Source organism: Aquarana catesbeiana, linkage group LG05, assembly GCF_042186555.1.
Source record: "Aquarana catesbeiana isolate 2022-GZ linkage group LG05, ASM4218655v1, whole genome shotgun sequence".
NCBI lineage: Eukaryota > Metazoa > Chordata > Amphibia > Anura > Ranidae > Aquarana > Aquarana catesbeiana.
The window spans coordinates 477168807-477194511 of NC_133328.1; the positions used below are offsets into that span (position 1 = coordinate 477168807).

Consider the following 25705-nt stretch of genomic DNA (forward strand, 5'->3'; position numbering starts at 1 on the left):
ATAATTGATCTTAAATGCAGTCAGGTCTAAACAGGGCAGATCTCTTTGTTCTTGTTTCAAAACGTTTTCTATCATCCGTACTTTGATTTTGAATATTTCCATTTAACTTTGCTTGGATGAAGGGAACATTTACCATCTTCTGTACGCTGCCAGCCGAGTAACATCTATACTTATTATTGAGGGAAACTCCGGGATTGAGAGAGAAGAGTTAGTATGACAGTCAAAATGTATTTCAGATATTGAATTGAAATATTTTTCATATTTTCGGGTCTTAAAAGGGCTGAAATGATAGAGTATAGCAAGTTTCAATAAATCATTATTATTTTTTTTTTTTGAGTAATTTAATTCTTTTTAATAAATAGTACACTCCTGTGATTCCAGTTTTGAATATTACAGTTTAGATCATTTAGCTTTTATGGTTGTGATTTGTTCCCATATTAACATCTGTTCTGACATCTTCATTTGAATGTTCCCCTGCCTTGTCTATAACTTGCATAACTACAACATGTAGCAATGTTCTCCTCTTACTGCAGACTAGCCTTGCTGTGGTACCACACTGTAGTTCGTCCATTCTTTGCACTGGATGGTAGTGACAATCAAGCAGGACTAAAAGACGCAAAAGAGATTCTACACAAGAAGGAATCTGCGTATCCCAACTCCTCGTTATTCATGTTCTTCAAGGGAAGAATACAGAGACTAGAGGTAATCTTACATAAATTATATATGTATATGGCTGTTCTTAACAACCAGATTTCACCCATTGTAGGTTGGAGTTTAAAAAGTGATTCGTTGTCATTAGAAGGGCCTTATTTTATCTTTGCCTAATTTTTTTAAAAACGCTACTATTGAACTCATTATCATCCTGAGAAGACATTCACTACTCTTTTGCTTTAGGCCCCATTCACACCTGAGTGTTTTGTAGCTTGAAGCCTGAAGCTACAAAACGCTGGAGGGAAAAAAGCAATTATTCTCTATGGATATGGTTCACATCTCCACTCCAAAACGCCTGAAGCTCAAACAAGTTCTGGAACTTTTTTTTAGGCAGATTAGGACGTTTTTTCGGCTTTTTACATTGGTGACCTTACAAAATCGCGTCAAAATTGTGGCAAAACACGGTAAAATTGCGCGTCTTTCTGCCTGAAAGTGCTACGCTCAGGTGTGAATGGGGCCTAACAGATGAACATCTGTAGCTTCCACTGAGGTCTACAAACCAAACCCTTTTATAGCAGAAGCACTAGCTCCTATGTTTTCCCCACATGCCTGCCATGGAAGACTTTATGCAGCATACTTTTTCTGAAAAAGAGATGGGGATTCGGGAAACAGGGTTGGGGCTTACAAGCGGTACCAGGACAGGTTCGTCTAGCACCCAGGGCAAGAATGTGGAACTGCATCCCCTCCCCCATTGTTAAAGCATGCTGTAGAATGGATTTACTGCCCTGTGTTCATTCTCTGCCCCTTGCCCTGCTGTGCTCAGGGCAGCTTCCCCTCCTGCCCACCCCTTGTCCTGCCCCTACTTACAAGTTAGCAGAAGACCATCAGGTGTATGAAATGTTTCCCAGCTCAGCAGTGCATCGTGTTTTTTTTTTTTTTTTTTTTTTTTTTTCCAGCCAGTGGTTTCTAAAGAGGGTTTTTATCACCATTCCAGTACTGTGAATGGAGCATCAGCTACTTTATTCATATTTTGGATTCATTGGTCCTTCTTGTAATGACAACTATGGACATAGATCCCAATTTCTTGTTAAACACTGCATGTCAGCCTATTAGCTGGCTATCACAGTGTGTTATATGAATGAAACGATCACTGTTATATAGGGTATATGTAAACCCAATCATTAAAACACACATGCACTTTAACATGTAATTTCAAACATAAATTTCATTTTTTTAAATCTGCTGTTTTAAATGACATAATACCTGTTGACCCTGCAGCGAATGTCCTTCTTCAGGCTCTTTCTGTTATAGGGTGACAACACTGTCTCTTTCCCCCAGTTGTTCTCCTGCATTGTCACCTGATCAAAAGGACTTTGTTTCAACATACATTATGTAGCAATTTATCACAGTCTGGAAGCCTGCCCTGAAAAATACCATGCAACTGGAGTACATGCATGTAGACAGGAAATAGCTGTAAGAGATTTCAGGAGATCAGTAATACTGACATGTATTGAAGAACATAAGGGACATACAATTACAAATACTATTGTGAGAAGTTGTACGGCCCCACTGCTGTCACACCATAATCAGTAGCTAGGACTGTACAATGTAATAATATTAGCAGATCTCCCCACTGCCTGCAACTGGGCCTGGATGATTTAAAAACCTATTATGACATCACACGGATTCAAATTATTCATACCTACAGCAAAAAGCCAGGTAACATTTCTCTTTCAATTTTCAGTTAAGAGTTAATAAGGAAGAAGCTTTGGGTAGTTATTGTATAATGACCAAAGATGAGCTTTAACCCTTTCCACTGTACTAAAAACTGTGTTTTTGTTTTTCCCTGTGCCTTTTTTGGAGATTTTTTTTTTTTTTTACTTCCTGTTTTGACAGGAAATGAGGGGAAGTCTCACCAACAGGACACAGACAGTAATAAAAAAAACTGACAGAAACAGTAACCCCCTCCCTGCTGTTTTTAAAACTAAATAAAAAGTTTCTCCTGGTGTTGGACTTTAATCATCTAGTTAAAAATCTATTGACTAATTAAACAGATGCTATTGAATTAGTAAGTACTGATCACTCCCCCTGTCTGTATATTGGATCATCGTCAGACCACACAGTACATCAATCAGCCATAACACATTATGACTGACCACCCACCATAACCTGTTAAGGCATGGACTCCACTAGACCTCTAAAGGTATGCTGCGATATCTGTTCTGTAAGTTGCGAGGTGGGGCCTCCATGAATTGGACTTGTTTTTCATGCTCATCGCACAGATTCTCAATTGGATTGAGATCTGGAGAATTGTAGTCAACACATCAAAATCATTGTTGTATTCCTCAAACCATTCTTAAATTAATTTGACCAGGCCACCTTCTTACGATGCTCCTTGGTCCAGTTCTAATGCTCATTGTAGGTGCTTTTGGCTGTGGACATGGGTCAGCATGGGCACCCTGACCATTCGCCAGCTATACAGCCTCATATGCATAAACTACGATGTACTGTGTGTTCTGACAACATTCTATTGAAACCAGCATTAACCGTTTTAGCATTTTAAGCTACAGTAACTCTTCTATTGGATTGGCCAGTCTTTACTCACCACATGCATCAGTGAACCTTGGCTGCCCATGACCCTGTCACCAGTTCACTGGTTTTTCTTCCTTGGACCACCTTTGGTCAGTCCTAACCACTGCAGACCTGGAACATCCCACAAGAGCTGCAGTTTTGGAGTTACTCTCACCCAGTTGTTTAGCCATTACAATTTGGCCATTGTCAGAGTCGCTCAAATCGTTACGCTTGCCCATTCTTTCTGCTTTTAACACCATAAAACTTTAGGGACAACATGTTCATTTTCTGCCTAATGTATCCCACCCGCTTTCTGGTGCCATTGTCATGAGATAACCAATGTTATTCCCTTTACCTGTCAGTGGTTATAACGTTATGGTTGATCAGTGTAAGGTCGGCCATACACAAAGCAAATTTCTTTCCTGCAGCCACAGGTTTCAGGAAAGAAATTTGCCCGTTTTCCCCATCAACACAGACCGTGTTGATGCGGGAATCTCTCCTGCCTGGCTATTGTCTTCTCCCAGAGGGGGAGGGTGGGAAAGCCATCCCCGCTGGGAGAAGACAGTGATTATCGTTAGAGGCTAGGATGGTTGTACCCAAATTGATCAATTAATCACCTTGGTACATTCAGCCTGCCCATTAACTGTTCAAATCTTGGCTGGTTCCTGCTGATACTGTGTGGGGACGGAAAGTATTCAGATCCCCTTAAATTTTTCACTCTTTGTTATATTGCAGCCATTTGCTAAAATCAATTAAGTTCATTTTTTTTTCCCTCATTAATGTACACACAGCACCCCATATTGACAGACAAACGCAGAATTGTTGACATTTTTGCAGATTTATTAAAAAAGAAAAACTGAAATATCACATGGTCCTAAGTATTCAGACCCTTTGCTGTGACACTCATATATTTAACTCAGGTGCTGTCCATTTCTTCTGATCATCCTTGAGATGGTTCTACACCTTCATTTGAGTCCAGATATGTTTGATTATACTGATTGGACTTGATTAGGAAAGCCACACACCTGTCTATATAAGACCTTACAGCTCACAGTGCATGTCAGAGCAAATGAGAATCATGAGGTCAAAGGAACTGCCTGAAGAGCTCAGAGACAGAATTGTGGCAAGGCACAGATCTGGCCAAGGTTACAAAAAAATTTCTGCTGCACTTAAGGTTCCTAAGAGCACAGTGGACTCCATAATCCTTAAATGGAAGACGTTTGGGACGACCAGAACCCTTCCTAGAGCTGGCCATCTGGCCAAACTGAGCTATCGGGAGAGAAGAGCCTTGATGAGAGAGGTGAAGAAGAACCCAAAAATCACTGTGGCTGAGCTCCAGAGAAGCAGTCGGGAGATGGGAGAAAGTTGTAGAAAGTCAACCATCACTGCAGCTCTCCACCAGTTGGGGATTTATGGCAGAGTGGCCCGACGGAAGCCTCTCCTTAGTGCAAGACACATGAAACCCCGCATGGAGTTTGCTAAAAAAACACCTGAAGGACTCCAAGATGGTGAGAAATAAGCTTCTTTGGTCTGATGAGACCAAGATAGAACTTTTTGGCCTTAATTCTAAGCGGTATATGTGGAGAAAACCAGGCACTGCTCATCACCTGTCCAATACAGTCCCAACAGTGAAGCATGGTGGTGGCAGCATCATGCTGTGGGGGTGTTTTTTCAGCTGCAGGGACAGGACGACTGGTTGCAATTGAGGGAAAGATGAATGCGGCCAAGTACATGGATATCCTGGATGAAAACCTTTTCCAGAGTGCTCAGGACCTCAGACTGGGCCGAAGGTTTACCTTCCAACAAGACAATGATCCTAAGCACGCAGCTAAAATAACGAAGGAGTGACTTCACAACAACTCCGTGACTGTTCTTGAATGGCCCAGCCAGAGCCCTGACTTAAACCCAATTGAGCATCTCTGGAGAGACCTAAAAATGGCTGTCCACCAACGTTTACCATCCAACCTGACAGAACTGGAGAGGATCTGCAAGGAGGAATGGTAGAGGATCCCCAAATCCAGGTGTGAAAAACTTGTTGCATCTTTCCCAAAAAGCCTCATGGCTGTATTAGATCAAAAGGGTGCTTCTACTAAATACTGATATTTCATTTTTTCTTTTTTAATAAATCTGCAAAAATGTCAACAATTCTTTGTTTTTCTGTCAATATGGGGTGCTGTGTATACATTAATGAGGAAAAAAATGAACTTTGATTTTAGCAAATGGCTGCAATATAACAAAGAGTGAAAAATTTAAGGGGGTCTGAATACTTTCCGTCCCCACTGTAAGTCGCATGTTCTGCAGACCTGCGAAGATCCCATTGGTGGGATCTTGCGTACGGTGCTAAATGTTCTTTTAAGCCTGTCACTACTAAGGTCTTTATTAAATCAGCAAGATCTGCCTGTATCTTCAAAGCACATTGCTCTGTGTGTTGATAGCTTTCAGATGACTTGTAAAGCCAAGTAATCACAAATTTATAGAGAACAGCACCCTTCTGTCTTGTGACTCAGATAGCTTTTACTTTGTCAAAATTGTATGAGTCAGATAAGAAGCACTTAGAGCCTTATGCCTATGTTAGCAGGGAAATTTGTACTTAGCTTGAAATGATTAAATATAATGTTTTAAAGACCCTTTGGTACAGTAGATGTGGGTGTTGTACAGAACATACTGAAGCACAGTTTGTGCCCCAGACTTCTTTTCATTTGCACGTATAATTATTCCACTTGGTCGCACGTGGAAACCAAAACACATCAGCAATAAAACAAATGAGATGGTTGTTGGCAGCTTCTTGCAAGCATGCTTAGACTAGGTCCTTCATGTATCTACTGTATGTATTAGACTATTTCTGCAGTATTTAAGGAAGTGTCCAAGGGTTTTAAGTGGGTTTAACTGGGATTTCTCAGGACCTGGTATACATATGTTCTATGCTGATACTGTTAAGATACAAACATTATTCAATTAACTTTTTACTTTTTTTTATTTTTCAATTACAGTGTCAAATAAACAGTGCCTTGTCCTCCTTTCATACTGCCCTGGAGCTTGCAACGGATCAAAGAGAGATACAGCATGTGTGTTTGTATGAAATTGGTAAGTGTTACATGCTTCACTAGTCCATTCATATTTAATCCCACGTATGTCATGGTGTGTTGTCTTGCATTGGCCAAGACATCTGTTAAACTTACCTGTCTGCTTGAGTACCCCTCTTGCTTTGGGGGGACTCAAGCAGGCATGCTCCCGAGCCACACTCTGTGTGTCTATTCACACACAGAGCATGGCTCGGTCCCGCCCCATCTCTCCTCATTGGCTCACTGGCTGTGATTGACAGCAGCAGGAGCCAATAGCTCCCGCTCCTGTGTATGCCAATAAGGAGAGAGAGACCCGGGAGAGCCGCTGCTCTCATGCACATTGCTGGATTGAGATAGGGCTTGGGTAAGTATGGGGGGGGGGGGCGGCGGCGGGGGATGCTGCACACAGAAAGTTTTATACATAGGATGCATTAAAGGATAAGTTCACCTTTGGGAACATGTTACATGTTCCTCCCATTTTTAGGGTGAAACATATAACATGTTCTCAAGGCTGCAGCAGCAGCTCGATGCCCGCACTCTCAGTGACAGCAGTACGGGGAGAAGTTCCCCATACTAGCTGTCACTTTGTGAAATCATCGCTGTGTGTGAATGAACTACTAGCCCCGATATCCTTTGTGACTGTCAGCTTGTATTTCTCAATGAACTACCATGGCGCTGTGGAGTTTATTGATTCTTCCTATCAGGTTGTATATGCTTGCCTGTACTGGATGTATGGACACACAGCTACACTGACAGATCTGAAGGAGACCTGCATGGCACCAGCAATCTGCTGATCGCTGGTGCAATGCTTTACAGGCTCCAAAAATAAATAAATGCACATTTTTTTACCTGCAAAAAAAATTAGCATTTGCTATTATTTTCTAAAAAGTGAACTTCTTTTAACCTCCCTGGCGGTAATCCTGAGTGTGGCTCGGGGTGAATTTTCATTACCAAAAGCGGTAACCCCCGAGCCACACTCGGGATTGCATTGCAGGATCAAGGCAAAGTTACTTACCTTGTCCCCAGGATCCTGCGATGTCCTCCCACTGTGTCCGTGGGCTGTGTACTCCGCCCGATGTATTACTGTGCCATGCTCCATTCTCTGCGAGTGTCGCGATGCATGGGGGCGGAGCCCAGCGGCAAATTCAAAATATTGAAAAAAAACATAACACATACAGTACACTGTAATCCGTAAGATTACATTACTGTATCAAATCATTTCACCCCCCTTTTTTCCCTAATGCTTTGTCCAGTGCCCTGCATGCAGTTTTATATTATATATACTGTTCTTTCTGCCTGGAAACTTGAGAATGTCCATGGCAACCAAAAAGCGTCCCTTTACGTCAAAAGTGGTTGTAGACCAGCTAGAAAACAGCGATAGTAAATTAGAACACTTGCAGAATTGAGCGATAGTGATTTGTGGGGAAATTTGTCATCAGACTGAAAGTGACGGCAGCGACAATTCTGCAACTGAGCAAATTTCTGTGTTTTTGATTTAAATACATTATTGAAAAAAAAATGTATTATATTATCATTTTTTATAGTTATTTATTATGTTATAATCTATGATTTCGTGTTTCAAACTTTATCATGCCCGGGATGTCTACTAGACTCTTGTTTGGACAGATTTAAGTGAGTTATTCGTAAGAATTACAGGCCTACAATATAAAACGCCAAATTTCCAGGCAAAACAATGTACCGCTTTGAGCTTCAAAAATCTGACATAATCATACCGCCAGGGAGGTTAAGGTAAAAAAAAAAAACTTTGAACCCTTAGAACCACTTTAACAAATACATGAAACGTCATCTCACGTTTCTATCTGATGTCTGATCTGTTCTTCAATACTACAGGGGAGTTCAGATAAGCACCTGAATGACCGCAACATACAGAGATATACAATATAGCACTGACATAAAAACACACACATAGGTTGGACTTGATGGACTTGTATCTTTTTTCAACCCCACCTACTATGTAGCTATGTAACTGTATTAGGGCTGCAACTAACAATTATTTTCATAATCGATTAGTTGGCCAATTATTGTTTCGATTAATCGGTTAATAACCTTAAAGAAAAGTGTGGTGTATAATTTAGTTAACCACTTCCCGACCGCCGCACGACTATATACGTCCTAAGTTTGAACGGGGATATCGTTGTTATGGCAGCAGCTAGCTGCCATAACCCCGGTATCCCCGTTTTCGTGCGGCGGCTGGCTTTCAGATAAAAGTGGTCCCTGCGGCGGATTCGCCGCGAGATCACTTTTATCGGTGGCGGGAGAGGGGCCCCCCCCCCATCCCGCCGCTATCCGGTGCCCTCCGCTGCTTACCGGAGCCGTCGGTAATGGCGGAGGCGATCGCGTCCTTCTGCGTGGTGTGTCTGGAGACGAGTGAGGCCAAGATGGCGCTCACTCGTCTCCATGATACTGCTGGGCGGAAGCGACGTCAAAACGTCACTTCCGTCCACGCCTCTTAAAGGCATATTTTTTCAAATGTCATTTTTCTAAATGACTTTTTTTTTTTTTTTTTTATTGCATTTTAGTGTAAATATGAGATTTGAGGTCTTTTTGACCCCAGATCTCATATTTAAGAGGTCCTGCCATGCTTTTTTCTATTACAAGGGATGTTTACATTCCTTGTAATAGGAATAAAAGTGACACAATTTTTTTTTTTTTAAACAGTGTAAAAATAAATAAAATATTTTAAAATAAATAATAAAAATAAAAAAAAAATTTTTTAAATCCCCCCCCCCTGTCCCGACGAGCTTGCGCGCAGAAGCGAACGCATACGCGAGTAGCGCCCGCATATGAAAACGGTGGTCAAACCACACATGTGAGGTATCACAGCGACCGGTAGAGCGAGAGCAATAGTTCTAGCCCTAGACCTCCTCTGTAGCGCAAAATATGCAACCTGTAGAATTTTTTAAACGTCGCCTATGGAGATTTTTGAGGGTAAAAGTTTGACGCCATTCCACGAGCGGGCGCAATTTTCAAGCATGACATGTTGGGTATCAATTTACTTGGCGTAACATTATATTTCACAATATAAAAAAAAATTGGGATAACTTTACTGTTTTATTTTTTTATTCAAAAAAGTGAATTTTTTCCAAAAAAAGTGCGCTTATAAGACCGCTGCGCAAATACCGTGCAAAAAAAAGTATAGCAATGACCGCCATTGTATTCTCTAGGGTGTTAGAAGAAAAACCATATATAATGTTTGGGGGTTCTAAGTAATTTTCTAGCAGAAAAACCTGTTTTAAACATGTAAACACCTAAAATCCAAAACGAGGCTGGTCCTTAAGTGGTTAATATGTAAAGTTTTAAAAAAAGGCAATTTATTCTTAAATATCTCTATGCAGTGGTAAATATAAATAACCAACTATATAGTTAGAGAGCAAAATCTCTAATCCACTCTGAGAATTACAGACAGAAGAGATATACTGTATATACTATTAGAGGAGATATACTGTATATGCTATTAGAGGAGATATACTGTATATAATAGAGGATATATACGGTATATACTATTAGAAGAGATATACTGTATATACTATTAGAGGATATATACTGTATATACTAGTAGAGGAGATATACAGTATATACTATTAGAGGTTGACTCTGGTAAATATCATCAGACTCAGATCTTTTTTAAAGAAAAAAGACTGTTAAAGACTGTTTTGCAGATTTTCAAACAGAACTAACTAATATATTATATGCTGGCCATACAAAAACAATGTCTTCCTTCAAAAAAAAATGTAATGTTAAGAACGTTCATTTGATTTTCGAATCATTAGTGGGGTCAAATCAACGTTTGTCAACCACAGTGACAGGAAAATTTAGAAACATTCTTGGTCAAAGGAATTTTCAGACAGTGTATGTGGTTTTCGTTCAGAAATTACATTCATTTTCAAACAATGTTAAAAGCAAGTGAAAGTTTCAAACAACATTCTTTCATTCAGCGAATGTACAAAGATTTTTCATATGAATATTCTCATCTGAAAATTGATCGGTGAGGCCAGCATAAGGCTCGGTAAATCCCTATGCAGTTTTCTTTTGATCTGTTTCTACACTGCTTTTTGCTGTGCGTTAAGTACAGTATAGAGTGCCCCAACAGAAGGGTAAAGATAACTTCTGCCTTTCAAACCACTCACTTCCTGCCCGGGACTACATGTCCCATGAGGCATTGCTCCTCATTTACAAGTTTTCAGGTACTTACTGACATGTATGGAAGATGTACTAAACTGTATGTGCGCTGCACTGTATTTCCTGATATGTAAACAAATAATGCATTCTGTATGCAGGCCAACTAATCGGCTGGCCGATTAATCGATTATAAAAATAGTAATCGATTAATTTCATAATCGATTAGTTGTCGATTTATCGGTTAGTTTCAGCCCTAAACAGTATAATAAAGTGTCATGCAACATTTATTTTATAGCCTTAGGGGTTGATTTACTAAAACTGGAGCGTGAAAAATCTGGTGCAACCGTGCATGGTAGCCAATCAGCTTCTAACTTATTAAATTAAGCTTTGACAAAAAAAAAACAAAAAAACAAAAAAAAAAAAACTGGAAGATGATTGGTTTCTATGCAGAGCTGCACCAGATTTTGCACCCTCTGGTTTTATTAACCTCCTATTGTCCAGAATACCCCCAGCATTAAAGATACGACTATACTATAAGTAAACTTTGATGTTTTCAGTAACCCTGCATTTGAGCTAGAAGAGTAGTTATTTTCCCATGTGATTACACACATATTCCAGACCTTGCTTCCACCTGGAAATATAATGCATAACTTTAAAAGATTATAAAGTCCAGCAGTCATAGGGAAAATACCTAAAAACCTGATATCCAGTAGATATATCAGGTGTTGTCTTGAGGATACTGAGATATTGAGAACTGAACTCAAAAAGTAAAGAGATGCTGTGTTAGGGAACATTTAGAAATGTTAATTGGGATTAAACTGTACCCTGAAAAATGTACCTGTATTGCATTCCTCCTAAAAATAGCCATGCACTTCCTAGTATGTGGTGGTGCCAAGGCACTCCTGTGCCTACTGCCTCATATCTGCAGTGTAAGATCTGAAGGAATGCTTCTAGTGAATGTTATGCCGCATACACACGAGCGGAATGTCCGACAGAAAAAGTCAGACGGAAGCTTTTCATCGTATATTCCGATTGTGTGTATGCTTCATCGGACTTATTTTTTAGAAAATTCTCATGGACCTAGAAATAGAACATGTTCTAAATATTTCCGACGGAACCAATACCGGGAAAACTGCTCGTCTGTATGCTGTTGCGATGGACCAAAAATGAGGCATGCTCTGAAGCAAGTACAAGATGGAGGCTATTGGCTACTGGCTATTGAACTTCCTTTTTCTAGTCCCGTCGTACGTGTTGTACGTCAACGTGTTCTTGGCGGTCAGACTTTGGTTTGACCTTGTATAGGCAAGACCGCTTGAATGGAATTCTGTCGGAGAAACCTTCGGAGTTTATTCCGACGGCAAAACCGGTCGTGAGTACAGGGCATAACTCTGTTATTTGGAGTGCGATTTGGTGATGTCACTATTGTGCAGCTCATTGTTCTCCTTACTGGAGGCTCTGACATGAGAAAGCAAAGACCTGCTTCTACCAAGATGGCACCTCCACACTGAGACACAGTGCAGAACAAGACATGGTAAAGCCTCGTACACACGCTTTGATTTTCGGACGACAGAACGTCAGATTTTTGTGGCGTGCTAGTATCATGTCGAAAGTGAAGAGGTTACTAACAATACGAGAATTTTCGTTTGACAATACAACGTCAGAAGTGACGCAACGTGTTAAATATTTTTGTAGGTATTCTTTAGTTTCTGAGTATGCGTAGTCGAATTTGTTTGTGCGAAAACCATACTAATGAAATGAAAATCAAACGTTGAGTTCACATCCAACAAAAAAATTATAGTCTGCACATCCAGCTTTTGTCTGATGAAAAAGTGAAATCAGCTGTCAAAAGCACCGTACTAACGGTAAGATTTGCGGACGATGGAAAATCAAAACGTGTGTACAGGCCTTAAGTCAGTAATGAGGAAATTATCAGCTACAGGGAGATCACAGGCAGTACTAGTGACAAGTCCATTGCCTGGTGCCTACCTTTTTGGGCACAGTGCACAGATCTTTTTATTACTGGGTAGGCAGGATAGGTAGGTAGAAGGGAAGGGAACATTTTTAGGAAAAGTTATAAACTTTTCTTCTACTTTGATTGGGACTGTGATTAGCAACACTGTGATCAGCAAACTCTAGAACCCTGGTTGTGACTAGAACATAGCTCTCCTCTAGGTTCCTATCCTCACTTCCACTGCGGCTCTGTGTGTGTGTGTGTGTGTGTGTGTGTGTATGTGATTGGAAGTAATGTACGCATAAACGCAGGAAAAAAATGTTTTGTAATGTTCACTTTATAGAGGAATTCCCCAACCCACCATTTAATTACAATGGCTGGTTGTGTGATGGATAATGCACCTTGCATGTCCAGACCATGGTAATGTATGGTCTATTTGTGCACTATACAGAATTGTAAGGAAGTGTCTTTAACTGGCAAATGCTACCTATGCACCTTGGATGCCCAGACCCAAAACCCTTGACACTTCATAAGTGCGTTGTACTGGATTATAAGGATGTGTGTTTATCTGGTCAAACTTCCATGCACCTGGGATGTCCAGTCCTACAACTCTTGGTATTCAATTGGTGCCTTGTACAGAATTGTAAGGAAGTACTTAAAAATATCAAACCCTCCTATGCACCTTCAATGCCCAGACCCACCTACCTTGGCATTCCATGGGTGTCCTATACAGGAATGTAAATCTCTTTAGCTGACCAATCCTCCCATGCATAGTCCATGGGTGGACTGGAAGACAACAATTAGAATGCCTGACTTATTTATGGTTTCATCATCTGCCCTTTACTATCTTATTACTGTGGTTTAGGGGCAAAGAGTTAAGCTGGGTGGAACCATAAAGAGGGGACTGGAAAATGAAATATGGAGTTTTTATACTTGGTATTACCTGGACTATTAGAAATATGCATGCAAAGTTCTGCTAGTAAGCTGAAACCACCATTTTTTAAAATTACCAAAATAATATAGGTACATGAAATAAAGACGCTTTGCTGAGTTTTGCTGAATGGTTTTCACATCTGATCAGTTTCTATGTTGCCTGTTTGCCGCAGACAGGTTTGTTCCAGCAGTCAGGACGGTCTACCCTTCTGTAGAAGTAAGCAGTGTATTTCTCTGCCCGCAGTGCAGTCTTTTCATCCATTTATGTGCAGTAGAGCTCTGCCCTCTGTACTGTTAATCATGCATGATGTTATTAAGCCACCTAGTGGCAGGAAATGATTCTTTTCACTTTTTTTGTTTTTAGGCTGGTGCAGCATGATAGAAATGAATTTTAAGGATGCCTTCCGATCTTTTGAAAGACTCAAAAATGAATCGAGGTGGTCCCAGTGTTACTACGCCTATCTCACGGCAGGTAGGTATTCCGCTCACATTCCCAGTTTTTAAATTTTGTATATTTGAAGGGAAGACATCACAAAGGGCAACGGGCACAAATCTTCCTGCAGAAACTTTGATAATTAAAGTCTTTAGTCTCCGTATAAGCAAAGATTACAAATTCAGTTAAAGTGTTACTAAACCCAGGACCCTGCATTCACTATATCTGGTCTCCCACAGTACACAGAACATGGAAATTATTTTAGTAAATAGAAACTGCTAAATACCTTTTGTCATCAGCAGTATATAGCAGTCTTGTGACTTCTATCAGTGTCTGGTTAAAGCTTGTAGGTTTTCATACTGCACTGAGCTGTCCTATCAGGATGCAGGACCCCTGACCCTCTGTCCTTAGCAATACACACCAAACTGAGCATGTGCAGCCTGACTCCAGTAACTTTGTCTTATCCGGACATGTTTTGAGGACAATGCAAGAAGGGGAGGATCAGAGAAGACAGGATCAAACAGCCTTATTTACACAATTGAGAGGATGAACCCCTTAGTTTCCACGGTGAGTATAACAAGCATGCTTTACTGCATATACAGGCAGATTTTACTGCTGTGGGTTTAGTAACACTTTAAGTAACCAGTTTGACTTTTTGACATTTGGCTTTTTTTCTGTGGAATATTAAAGAAGGCCAGGAATTACTATTTCAAATGTACTGGCTTACAATGTGTATGTCTTGTTGTCGTGGACTAATCTTCTATTTACAGTTGACATTTCTACTGAGCACCAGTAGTACAGTTGTCGCTATACTCCTTGCGCTCCAAGACTGGACCTTCGAGTCTTACAGAAGCTGCAGCGTTATGTTCAGTTACTCTGCCTGCCTCCCCTCTCCTCTTACCTAATCATGGAATGCTTAGTATTATGTTGTCCCATTCATAAAACGCAAACCTTTCTGGGAAATGACAGCGAAAGAAAGGTGCAGGCAGTCGCACAGCAGCTGCATCTCTCCTGTCGGAGCACCTGGAGTATAGTGATAGCTGTACTCCCTGTGCTCAGTAAAACTGTAAATTGTACACAAGTATAATTGACAGCACATACATCTTGGAAAATAACCCATAGTAAACCAGCACATCTGGAGTTCTTCTTTAACCCCTTAATGCCTGAAGGTAAACAAATCTTAATACCTAAACCATAGCCGGGACAAGGTCATCTAGAGTCCAGGGCGAACATGCCAAACTGCACCCCCAAAGATGCATGAGCATTATGTGTCAGCAAGAATCCCTCAAGTACAAATCCACCCCCCTGCTTAAATCCCCCCCTCCCAGTACAAATCTTTGCCTTAAATCCCTCCAGCACAGAATCCACCCCCTCCAAAAAGTCACCCCTCCTAGCACAAATCCTCTACTCCTAAAATTTTCCCCCCAAGTACATAACCTCTCCCCCCACTCTTCCCCCTCAGTCCTCCCTCTTAGCACAAATCCCCCCGCCCAAATTTCCACTCCTAGCACAAATAACCCTTACTCATCCACACTAGCACAACCCTCCCCCCAAAAATAATCACCTTCCAGCACAATTCCATCCCCCCACATCATATCACCTCTTCTAACACAAAATCCCAATCCGCTCTGCTAGCACAAATCCTTTTCCCCATCCCCCCTCCTAAAACAGATCTTCTAAATCACTACTCTTAGCACCTCGCCTCCCAAATTTTCCCTACTAGAACAATTCTTTCCCCCTGCTGCCCCCCAAATTCCCCCTTCCAACACAAATCCCCTCCCCCAAATCTCCTCATGGCGCCCTACCACCTCACATGATACCACAGTACCCAGGGCAGCCGCCCCTCCTACTCACCACTTTGTCCCGGCCCTGATCTGAACCAAATTTTGCAAAGTTGGCATGTGTTAGTAAATCTGTAATATCACCGTAACCACTCAGTGTACCCAAGTAAATTATACCTTGTTTTTTTTTCAGGACAAATTGGACTTTCGTTTGGTTGTAAATGCTAATAGATATCTCTTGTTTTTGTATTATTATTATTATTATTATTATTATTATTATTATTATTATCAAAGAAAAACTAAACCCAAAATGGTAAAAGTAAAAACATTTTTTAAAGATTAAGCTGTGTATTTTTGCCATTATCATGCCATATATATATATATATATATATATATATATATATATATATATATATATATATATATATATATATATATATATATATTATTTGTCCATATTCAGCATGTTCAGTTAAGCTTATACCTTAACATATACCACACCATTTTATTTTTAAAGGATAAGTCCACCTTTAAAAAATAAATAATAAATGCACAGCTTTTTGCAGGTAAAAAAACTTGCATTTTTCTCCAAGCGTCTTCCAGGACAGCCCATGAGACCTTGGGCTCCTCCTACCAGGACAGGAAACACGTCACCCCCACCAGATAAAAGGGCGGTCCTCCAGGCCCATGTCAGTTATTTGTGTTTCCTCCGGACGGGGGGTAACATGTTCCTGGAACCTGGTCCCTAGGTCTCATGAGCGGGGGCTCTATAGGGCTATTTGGGGCATTTCACTAACCTCTCCTCTGCCAGTAGCAGCACTCCGCTGGAGAGGTTGGCTGTGCTGCGGTCTCCTGTGTCTCAGTGCCTGGAGAGGGCCAGGACCGGCATGGTGTCAGCTCCCATAGCGCTGTTCTTAGGAAAGCAGCAGTTCCTCTCCTCACAGGCAGCATGGCTAGTTGTGTGAGGACAAGCAGGAAGCTGCGGTGCTCGAAAGGGGGTGGGGATTCTGCGCTCCAAGCTGGCCCACAGGAAGTACTGAGAGCAGGTCACTTCCGGGGCTTATGACATCATCGCCGGGCGCCGGAGACGCCGGTTCCAGTCTCCTTAAACGGCGCGAACAGGAGACACTGGCCGCTGGTGTCTTCTGGTGAAAGCAGCCAGGCTGTGGAAAGCCAGAAAGGGGCAAGATGGATCAGTCTGCAGTTCCTACACAGGCAGTCGATGCACCCAACAGCAGCACCTCACAGGTAAGCCTGAAGTGTTATGTCACTATCTTGCTCTCCCTGTGAGTGTTCCCTCCCCCTCCCCTCTCTGTAGTAGTGGGTTAAGGGGACACATTTCCTCCCTCCTGCACATGGTGGTTTGGAGTGGTGGGGTGGCTGTGAGTCTCATTAGGGGTCACTTATCTTTTTGTCTTACAGACCAAGACCCAAGATAAGACTCAAACGCAGCCACCTAAAAAGAAATGTGTGGTGTGCGCAAACAAATTGAGCTCCTCGTGGAGCAAAGCCGTTTGTCACAGCTGTATAGATGGCCTTGTAAAGGATGACCCGGTTACCTCTTGTCAGAAAATGCTAACCTCTGTTAGGGACGAGCTTGCGTCCACCTTTAGTTCTTTTAGAACACTTGTTGACAAGCTCCAGACCCCAGTAGAGGGTCCGTCCACACAGAGAGCTTCAGTCAGCACTCCGCAGCAGGCAGAGAGTGAAGACTCTGAGGCTGAGGTCAGATCTACCCGTTCTTCCCCTGAAGATTCAGGGTCAGATATAGAGCCCAGGGATAGAGAATCCACTCGAGGCTCGAGATTTAAGTTATCTGTAGAGGATGTGGATGACTTGTTAAAGGCTATCTATACCACCCTTGAATTGTTCATACTGTTAAACTGGAATGGGATAACCCGGGGAGAAAACCATTCTCCTCTAGTAACCTAAAAAGAAGGTTCCCTTTTGATGAGGACACTGCGCAGCCATGGAATAAAAAACCGAAGCTGGACGCACCTCTTTCAAAGGTTTTAAAAAATTCGGACCTAGCGTTTGATGATATGGGAACGCTTAAGGATCTGATGGACAAGAGGGGGGATATCCTTCACTTGTGTGGTCAGGAATCTGGAGGTTTGGTTGACTCAGATTCAGTCACACCTGTCAGCGGGTACCTCGAGAGAGCAGATTTTGAAGTCCTTTCCTCTTCTCTTTCAGGCTGTAGGTTTTTTGGCAGATTCTTCCGCAGAGTCGGTAAGAATGTCGGCCAGGACTTCGACTTTAGTGAACTCGGCCAGGAGAAGCATCGGGCTTAAAACCTGGTCAGGGGACCTAGCTTCCAAATTACGCCTTTGTGGGCTTCCCTTAACAGGCGATCATTTGTTTGGCCTAGGACTGCAGGAGGCTCTGGAATGCACGGCTGATAAGAAAAAGGCATTTCCAGAGAAAGAGAATCCCGACAGCCAGAAATTTTTTCGTGGCCAAGGCAGGCAACAGAGTCCTAGAGAAAAGGACAGCAGGCCGAAAAAACATTGGACTGGGCACAAAGGCAGAGGCAAAGGGGGAGTGCTGTTTAACCCTCCTCAACAGCCCGCCAAGCCACAGTGACTTGTGTTCCCCGGTGGGAGAAAGATTGGGCCTTCATCCCACAGTGGGCAGCAGTCACTTCGAGCCCCTTCATCCTGGACCTAGTGTCCAACGAGTACAGGCTGGAGTTTGTTCACCAACCATCAGAACGATTGTTGGTCACCTTTCCTCCACAAGATCGAGAGAAAGCGAGGGCTCTGGGTCTCCAGATCGGAGACTTATTGGATCAAAAAGTCCTGATTCCTGTTTCAGTCAGAGCAGGGCAAGGGATTCTATTCCCATGTATTTGTGGTCAAAAAGCCATCGGAAAGTTTAGACTTATCCTAAATCTCCGGACCTTAAACAAGTCCATCAAATACAAGCATTTCCGTATGGAGACGGTTTTTACAATCTCAAACCTACAATACCCGAACTGCTTTATGACCACATTGGACTGAAGGGATGCCTATCTTCATATCCCTAGCCATCCAGCCTTCCAAAAGTTTTTGAGATTGGCAGTGAAGACGAGTATGGGAACCCGACGTTTTCAATTTCAAGCCCTCCCTTTCAGTCTTTCCTCAGCCCCACGCATCTTTACGAAGGTGTTGGGGGAAGCGCTGGCTCCACTAAGGTTAATGGCGATAACTGTGATCCCTTACCTCCTGATAGTGGCAAAATCATACCAGAGGCTGTTGGAGGATCTCCAGGCTGTACAGGACTTCTTACAGTCCCTAGGCTGGCTGATAAACAAAGAAAAATCATCCTTGATCCCGGCCCAGAAAGTAACTTATCTGGGTTACGATTTTTGCTCAGTGAACCAAAGAGTTTTTCTTCCTCAGGAGAAGATTACCAAAGTGTTCCAGACTATGTCAGCATTGCAGACCAACCAGTCGGTCTCTCTGAGACAGGTGTCGAGGGCAGTGGGTCTTATGACCTCATGTTTTCCCACGGTACCATGGGCGAGACTCCATCAGCGTCCGTTACAAATGTTTCTATTAAGAAACTGGGATGGGGACATAAGGTCCGTGGAGTCAAGGATCCGGCTTCCCGCCAGGATAAAAAGAAGCCTGTGGTGGTGGAGAACTGGCCAGCGCCTAGCAGAAGGTCTCCCATGGTGCTTTCCCATATCCCGAAGAATTACCACGGATGCGAGTTCCTGGGGATGGGGGGGCCCACCTCAGCAATTCAGTAGTACAGGGAGAGTGGTCCTCGAGGGAGGCAAGGGCCTCATCCAATCAAAGAGAGCTGCTAGCAGTCCAGAAAGCCCTGCAGTCTTTTCAGATGAAGATCAAAGGTCACAACCTCCAAATTCTGTCAGACAATATCGCGACAGTCGCGTATATCAACAAGCAGGGAAGCACGAGAAGCCGGATGCTTCAGTCCATTGCCCACGAGATCCTTTCATGGGCAGAGGGGAATCTAGCTTCAATTTCGGCTGTACACCTGAAGGGGACAAACCATTGCCTGGCAGCTTATCTCAGCCGTCACAGGATAGACCAAGACAACTGGTCCTTTCATCCCAAAGTCTTTGCAGACCTCACCAGGGGATGGGGTTATCCCATAGCGGATTTGTTCGCAAACCGAAAAAACCGCAAGACAGAGATATTCTTTTCCATGAACCTGGCAGACCAAGCCTTGGGGATCGATGCTCTGGCAAACCCGTGGCCTTCAGGCCTATGCTATGCCTTCCCACCAATCAGACTGATTCCAGAAGTCCTCCGGAAGTTTCTGCTAGAGGAGATGGATCTCATTCTAATTGCCCCATTTTGGCCCAAGAGGCCATGGTTTTCCCTGCTACAGTCTCTGGTTTCAGAGCCTCCGCGGAGTCTTCCGAAAAGGGAAGACCTATTATTGCAGGGTCCAGTATCACACCCTCAGGTGGTTTCCTTAAACTTGATGGCCTGGTATCTGAAGAAAAGATACTGAGCGCCCAGGGGTTCTCTGACAAGGTAGTCAAGACTTTCGTTAATTGCAGGAAGCCGGTTACTAGAGCCATATATTCCAAAGTTTAACTCATGGTTATCTGAAAATGAAAGATTAACCCATGATATTCCATCTATTTTGGAATTTTTCCAAGAGGGTGTCGACAAAGGTCTTTCAGTTAGTACCTTAAAGGTACAGGCGGCAGCTATTAGTGTGTTCCTCCAGTTTTCTCTCCTGGAAAATCCCACTATAGCCAGATTTTTCAAATCTATCTCTAGGGCCAGACCAGTAGTGGTGAGAAGTTGTCCAACTTGGGACCTGTCCCAAGTACTTCAAACTCTGGTGGAATTTCCGTTTGAGCCTCTGGGAAGTATTTCTGTTAAGTTACTTACATTAAAGACTGTTCCTTATAGCTGTTACCTCAGCTCGTAGGGTAAGTGAGTTGCAGGCCCTATCAGTAAGGGAGCCCTTCCTCACGATTTTTGAGGATCGAGTTGTTTTACGAACCGATCCAGGTTTTTTGCCCAAGGTGGCAAGTACATTCCACCGATCTCAGGACATAGTACTGCCAACCTTTTGTAGTTCGCCACAGGGCGACCTTGAAAGAAAATTTAGTTTTCTAGATGTAAGAAGGATTCTCTTAGTCTATCTTGAAGTCACTAAGACCTTTAGGAAAACTGATGCCTTATTTGTCCTCTTTTCTGGAGTTCAAAAGGGGAATAGTGCATCTAAAGCCACATTGGCTAGATGGATAAAGCAAGCCATCTCTGAAGCTTACAAAATTAGGGAGGTTCCTACACCTTTTGTTACTGCGCTCTCAACTAGAGCCTTGTCTACGTCTTGGGCTGAGAGGGCTGGTGCCTCACCGGAACAAATTTGCAGGGCTGCCACATGGTCCAGTTACTCGACCGACCTTCATTAAACATTATCACCAGGATCTCCCATCAGCTCAGGAGCAGGCGTTTGGTCATAAGGTCCTTCAGGCAGTTGTCCCTCCCTAGACTGGTAAGTTCTGGCTCATTTCTCATGGGCTGTCCTGGAAGACGCTTGGAGAAAAGCCGAGTTAGACTTACCGGTAACTCCTTTTCTGAGAGTCTTAAAGGACAGCGGGATTCCCACCCGGTTCTGTCTGAAGTTATGTGTATTATGCATATGTTTTGCAGGGTCCTACGGTTCTTGAGAAGACTGACATGGGCCTGGAGGACCGCCCTTTTATCTGGTGGGGGTGACGTGTTTCCTGTCCTGGTAGGAGGAGCCCAAGGTCCCATGGGCTGTCCTGGAAGACTCTCAGAAAAAGAGTTACCGGTAAGTCTAACTCAGCTTTTTTTTACTTTGAGCCTGCAAAGCATTGCACCCACTATCAATGGCGGGTGCCTGCAGACTTCTCAGTGTATTTGTCTGCTTGTACACTGACAGGAAGATGGAATGAACTACCAGAGCGCTCAACAGCGCAATGGTAGTTCATAGTTACATAGTTACATGTAGGTGAGGTTGAAAAAAAGACACAAGTCCATCAAGTCCAACCTATGTGTGATTATGTGTCAGTATTACATTGTATATCCCTGGATGTTGCGGTCATTCAGGTGCTTATCTAATAGTTTATTGAAGCTATCGATGCTCCCAGTTGAGACCACCGTCTATGGAAGGGAATTCCACATCCTTGCCGCTCTTACAGTAAAGAACCCTCTACGTAGTTTAAGGTTAAACCTCTTTTCTTCTAATTTTAATGAGTGGCCACGAGTCTTGTTAAACTCTCTTCTGCAAAAAAGTTTTATTTCTATTGTAGGGTCACCAGTATGGTATTTGTATATTGAAATCATATCCCCTCTCAAGCGTCTCTTCTCCAGAGAGAATAAGTTCAGTGCTCGCAACCTTTCCTCATAGCTAAGATCCTCCAGACCCTTTATTAGCTTTGTTGCCCTTCTTTGTACTCGCTCCATTTCCAGTACATCCTTCCTGAGGACTGGTGCCCAGAACTGGACAACATACTCTAGATGCGACCGGACCAGAGTCTTGTAGAGTGGGAGAATTATCGTTTTATCTCTGGAGTTGATCCCCTTTTTAATGCATGCCAATATTCTGTTTGCTTTGTTAGCAGCAGCTTGGCATTGCATGCCATTGCTGAGCCTATCATCTACTAGGACCCCCAGGTCCTTTTGCATCCTAGATTCCCCTAGAGGTTCTACCCCCCCCCCCCCCCCCCCCCCCCAGTGTATAGATTGCATTCATATTTTTGCCACCCAAATGCATTATTTTACATTTTTCTACATTGAACCTAATTTGCCATGTAGTTGCCCACCTCATTAATTTGTTCAGATCTTCTTGCAAGGTTTCCACATCCTGCGGAGAATTTATTGCCCTGCTTAGCTTAGTATCGTCTGCAAATACAGAGATTGAACTGTTTATCCCATCCTCCAGGTCGTTTATGAACAAATTAAATAGGATTGGTCCCAGCACAGAACCCTGGGGAACCCCACTACCCACCCCTGACCATTCTGAGTACTCCCCATTTATCACCACCCTCTGAACTCGCCCTTGTAGCCAGTTTTCAGTCCATGTACTCACCCTATGGTCCATGCCAACGGACCTTATTTTGTACAGTAAACGTTTATGGGGAACTGTGTCAAATGCTTTTGCAAAATCCAGATACGCCACGTCTACGGGCCTTCCTTTATCTAGACGGCAACTCACCTCCTCATAGAAGGTTAGTATATTGGTTTAGCAAGAACGATTCTTCATGAATCCATGCTGATTACTGCTAATGATACCATTCTCATTACTAAAATCTTGTATATAGTCCCTTATCATCCCCTCCAAGAGTTTACATACTATTGATGTTAGGCTAACTGGTCTGTAATTCCCAGGGATGCATTTTGGGCCCTTTTTATTGTTCATTGAAACTACAAGCCGACAGCCACAAAGGCTTGTTGGTACTTGTAGTTTCCCATTCACAGAGGACTGTGAATGGATGATGTGGCCTGGCGGCCTGTTTTTTGTCGAACAGTGACAGCCGACACCCGGAGAAAATGCCTGACTGCTGTCACTGGGGAGGGGGGGAGGCTGCAGCTGCTGGGACATGTTACATGTTCCACCCTAAATACGGGTGGAACATGTAACATGTTCCAAAAGGTGAACTTATACTTTTGAGACAAAACGTATCCTTTAACTGATGAGGAGCTTTCGCTAAAGTTTGTTTTGTTTAGTGAAAAACTTGCTGCAACTCTTCCACAAATTCCAGAAAATATGGTCCCCCCTGGATTACAACTTTCTTTCCTCCAAATTTTGATAGATCCCTATTATATGTGTGATATACTTCTAAAAATTCTTATACATATATAGCCGTGGCCAAAAGTTTTGAGAATGACACAAATATAAATTTTCACAAAGTCTGCTGCTTCAGTGTTTTTAGATCTTTTTGTCAGATGTTACTATGGTATACTGAAGTATAATTACAAGCATTTCATAAATGTCAAAGGCTTTTATTGACAATTACATTAAGTTTATGCAAAAGAGTCAATATTTGCAGTGTTGACCCTTCTTTTTTAAGACCTCTGTAATTCTCCCTGGCATGCTGTCAATCAACTTCTGGGCCACATCCTGACTGATGGCAGCCTATTCTTGCATAATCAATGCTTGGAGCTTGTCAGAATATGAGGGGGTTTTTTTGTTCACCCGCCTCTTGAGGATTGACCACAAGTTCTCAATGGGATTAAGGTCTGGGGAGTTTGCTGGCCATGGACCCCAATTTTGATGTTTTGTTCCCCAAGCCACTTAGTTCTCACTTTTGCCTTATGGCAAGGTGCTCCATCATGCTGGAAAAGGCATTATTCCTCACCAAACTGTTCTTGGATGGTTGGGAGAAGTTGCTCTCGGAGGATGTTTTTGTACCATTCTTTATCGATGGCTATGTTCTTAGGCAAAATTGTGAGTGAGCCCACTCCCTTGGCTGAGAAGCAACCCCACACATGAATGGTCTCAGGATGCTTTACTGTTGGCATGACACAGAACTTATGGTAGCACTCACCTTTTCTTCTATGTTCAAGGTTTGCCCCAAAAAATCGGAAAGGGGATTCATCAGAGAAAATGACTTTACATCAGTCCTTGGCAGTCCAATCCCTGTACCTTTTGAAAAATATCAGTCTGTCCCAGAAGTTTTTCCTGGAGAGAAGTGGCTTCTTTGCTGCCCTTCTTCACACCAGGCCATCCTCCAAAAGTCTTCTCCTCACTGAGTGTGCAGATGTACTCACACCTGCCTGCTGCCATTCCTGAGCAAGCTCTGCACTGATGGTTGCTGTACTTTCTTGGACACCCTGAAGCCTTCTTCACAAATGCAATGAAAATTTTTTGGGGGATTAAGTTCATTTTCATGGCAAATAAGGACTTTGCAAATAATTGCAATTCATCTAATCACTCTTCATAACATTCTGGAGTATATGCAAATTGCCATCATAAAAACTGAGGCAGCAAACTTTGTGAAAATTAATATTTGTGTCATTCTCAAAACTTTTGACCACGGCTGTATATATCAAATCTTCCCATCTTGGTATTTCTTTCTAACCTCCCCCTCCCCTTTGTTGATTTCTACTTCATCTTTGTACAAATATTTATATATATTATACAAATTATTATTTATATGAATGTTACTTTATTTCCTTATACTTTACTATTTTGCCTTTCTTACGACATGTATACAATGTTGTCATTTTTTTCTTCTATATTTTATAACTTATAAAAAGAAAAAAAAAAGAAAATGAACCATAGAAACTGATTGGTTGCCATGCACAGCTGCTTCAGATTCTGCCTTCTCCAGTTTACTACAATCCACCCATTGTATCTTTCTCTCCATTCAGAAGTAGTACAGGAGCTGGTTTTTCTGACTGATAACTGTGATAACCTTTCCCAGTGTTCATGTGATTGGGAGCATGCGATGGAGCGCACTTCTAGCACAAACTCTGGTGTGCATTAAGGCAATGCCTTATAAGAAGACCCACCTCTGTGATGCTGCATAAATGTGTAACACCGGCGTTACTGGGCTTGAGACACATTTTCATATCTTTGTAAAGATCACTGGGGGAGAGTTACTAAAACTGGAGCACTCATAATCTGGTACAGCTGCATTGTAGCCAATCCGCTTCTTACTTCAGTTTGTTCAATTATGCTTTGACAATAAAACCTGGAAGCTGATTGGTTCTCTGCAGAGCTGCACCAGATTTTGTACTTTCCAGTTGTAGTAAATCCTCCCCACTGTATTAAAGACTTTAAATTCATTTGAATGTAGGCTAAAGTGGGCACTGCCTGGTTACTTGCCACCAACTTTCATGACATGACCATCAGGAAGCAAAACTGAGACCACTGCCTACCATTAATTAGATCATGTAATTCTGTGAGTTTTATAGCACAAAGAGAAGAATATGGTTATGTTGCATTTTCTTACATCCATGTCTAAATATACAAAGCAGTCATTTCTGACCAGTAATAACACGGTAGTAGTGATTTGTATCTAATTACCATTGATAGCCATTGTGTATTGTGATTTCAGTGTGTCAGGGTGCCACGGGGGATGTAGATGGAGCACAGGAGGTGTTCAGAGAAGTTCAGAAGCTTTTCAAGAGAAAAAACAATCAGATTGAACAGTTTTCAGTAAAAAAGGTTTGTATGTAACACCATAGATACAGCAAGCTACTGAATAAAAAACATCTTACTGATAAATAACAAG

General features: G+C 42.4%; 1 protein-coding gene across 1 annotated transcript in view; it reads left to right on the forward strand.

Moving 5' to 3' along the window:
* Positions 1-25705, forward strand: part of TTC39C (tetratricopeptide repeat domain 39C) — a 145712-nt gene that overhangs the window by 90608 nt on the left and 29399 nt on the right. The window contains exons 6-9 of the mRNA XM_073631483.1: positions 534-702; positions 6213-6306; positions 13673-13780; positions 25529-25638. Of these exons, the coding sequence (XP_073487584.1) occupies positions 534-702; positions 6213-6306; positions 13673-13780; positions 25529-25638 (481 nt within the window). The remainder of the gene's footprint in view (positions 1-533; positions 703-6212; positions 6307-13672; positions 13781-25528; positions 25639-25705) is intronic.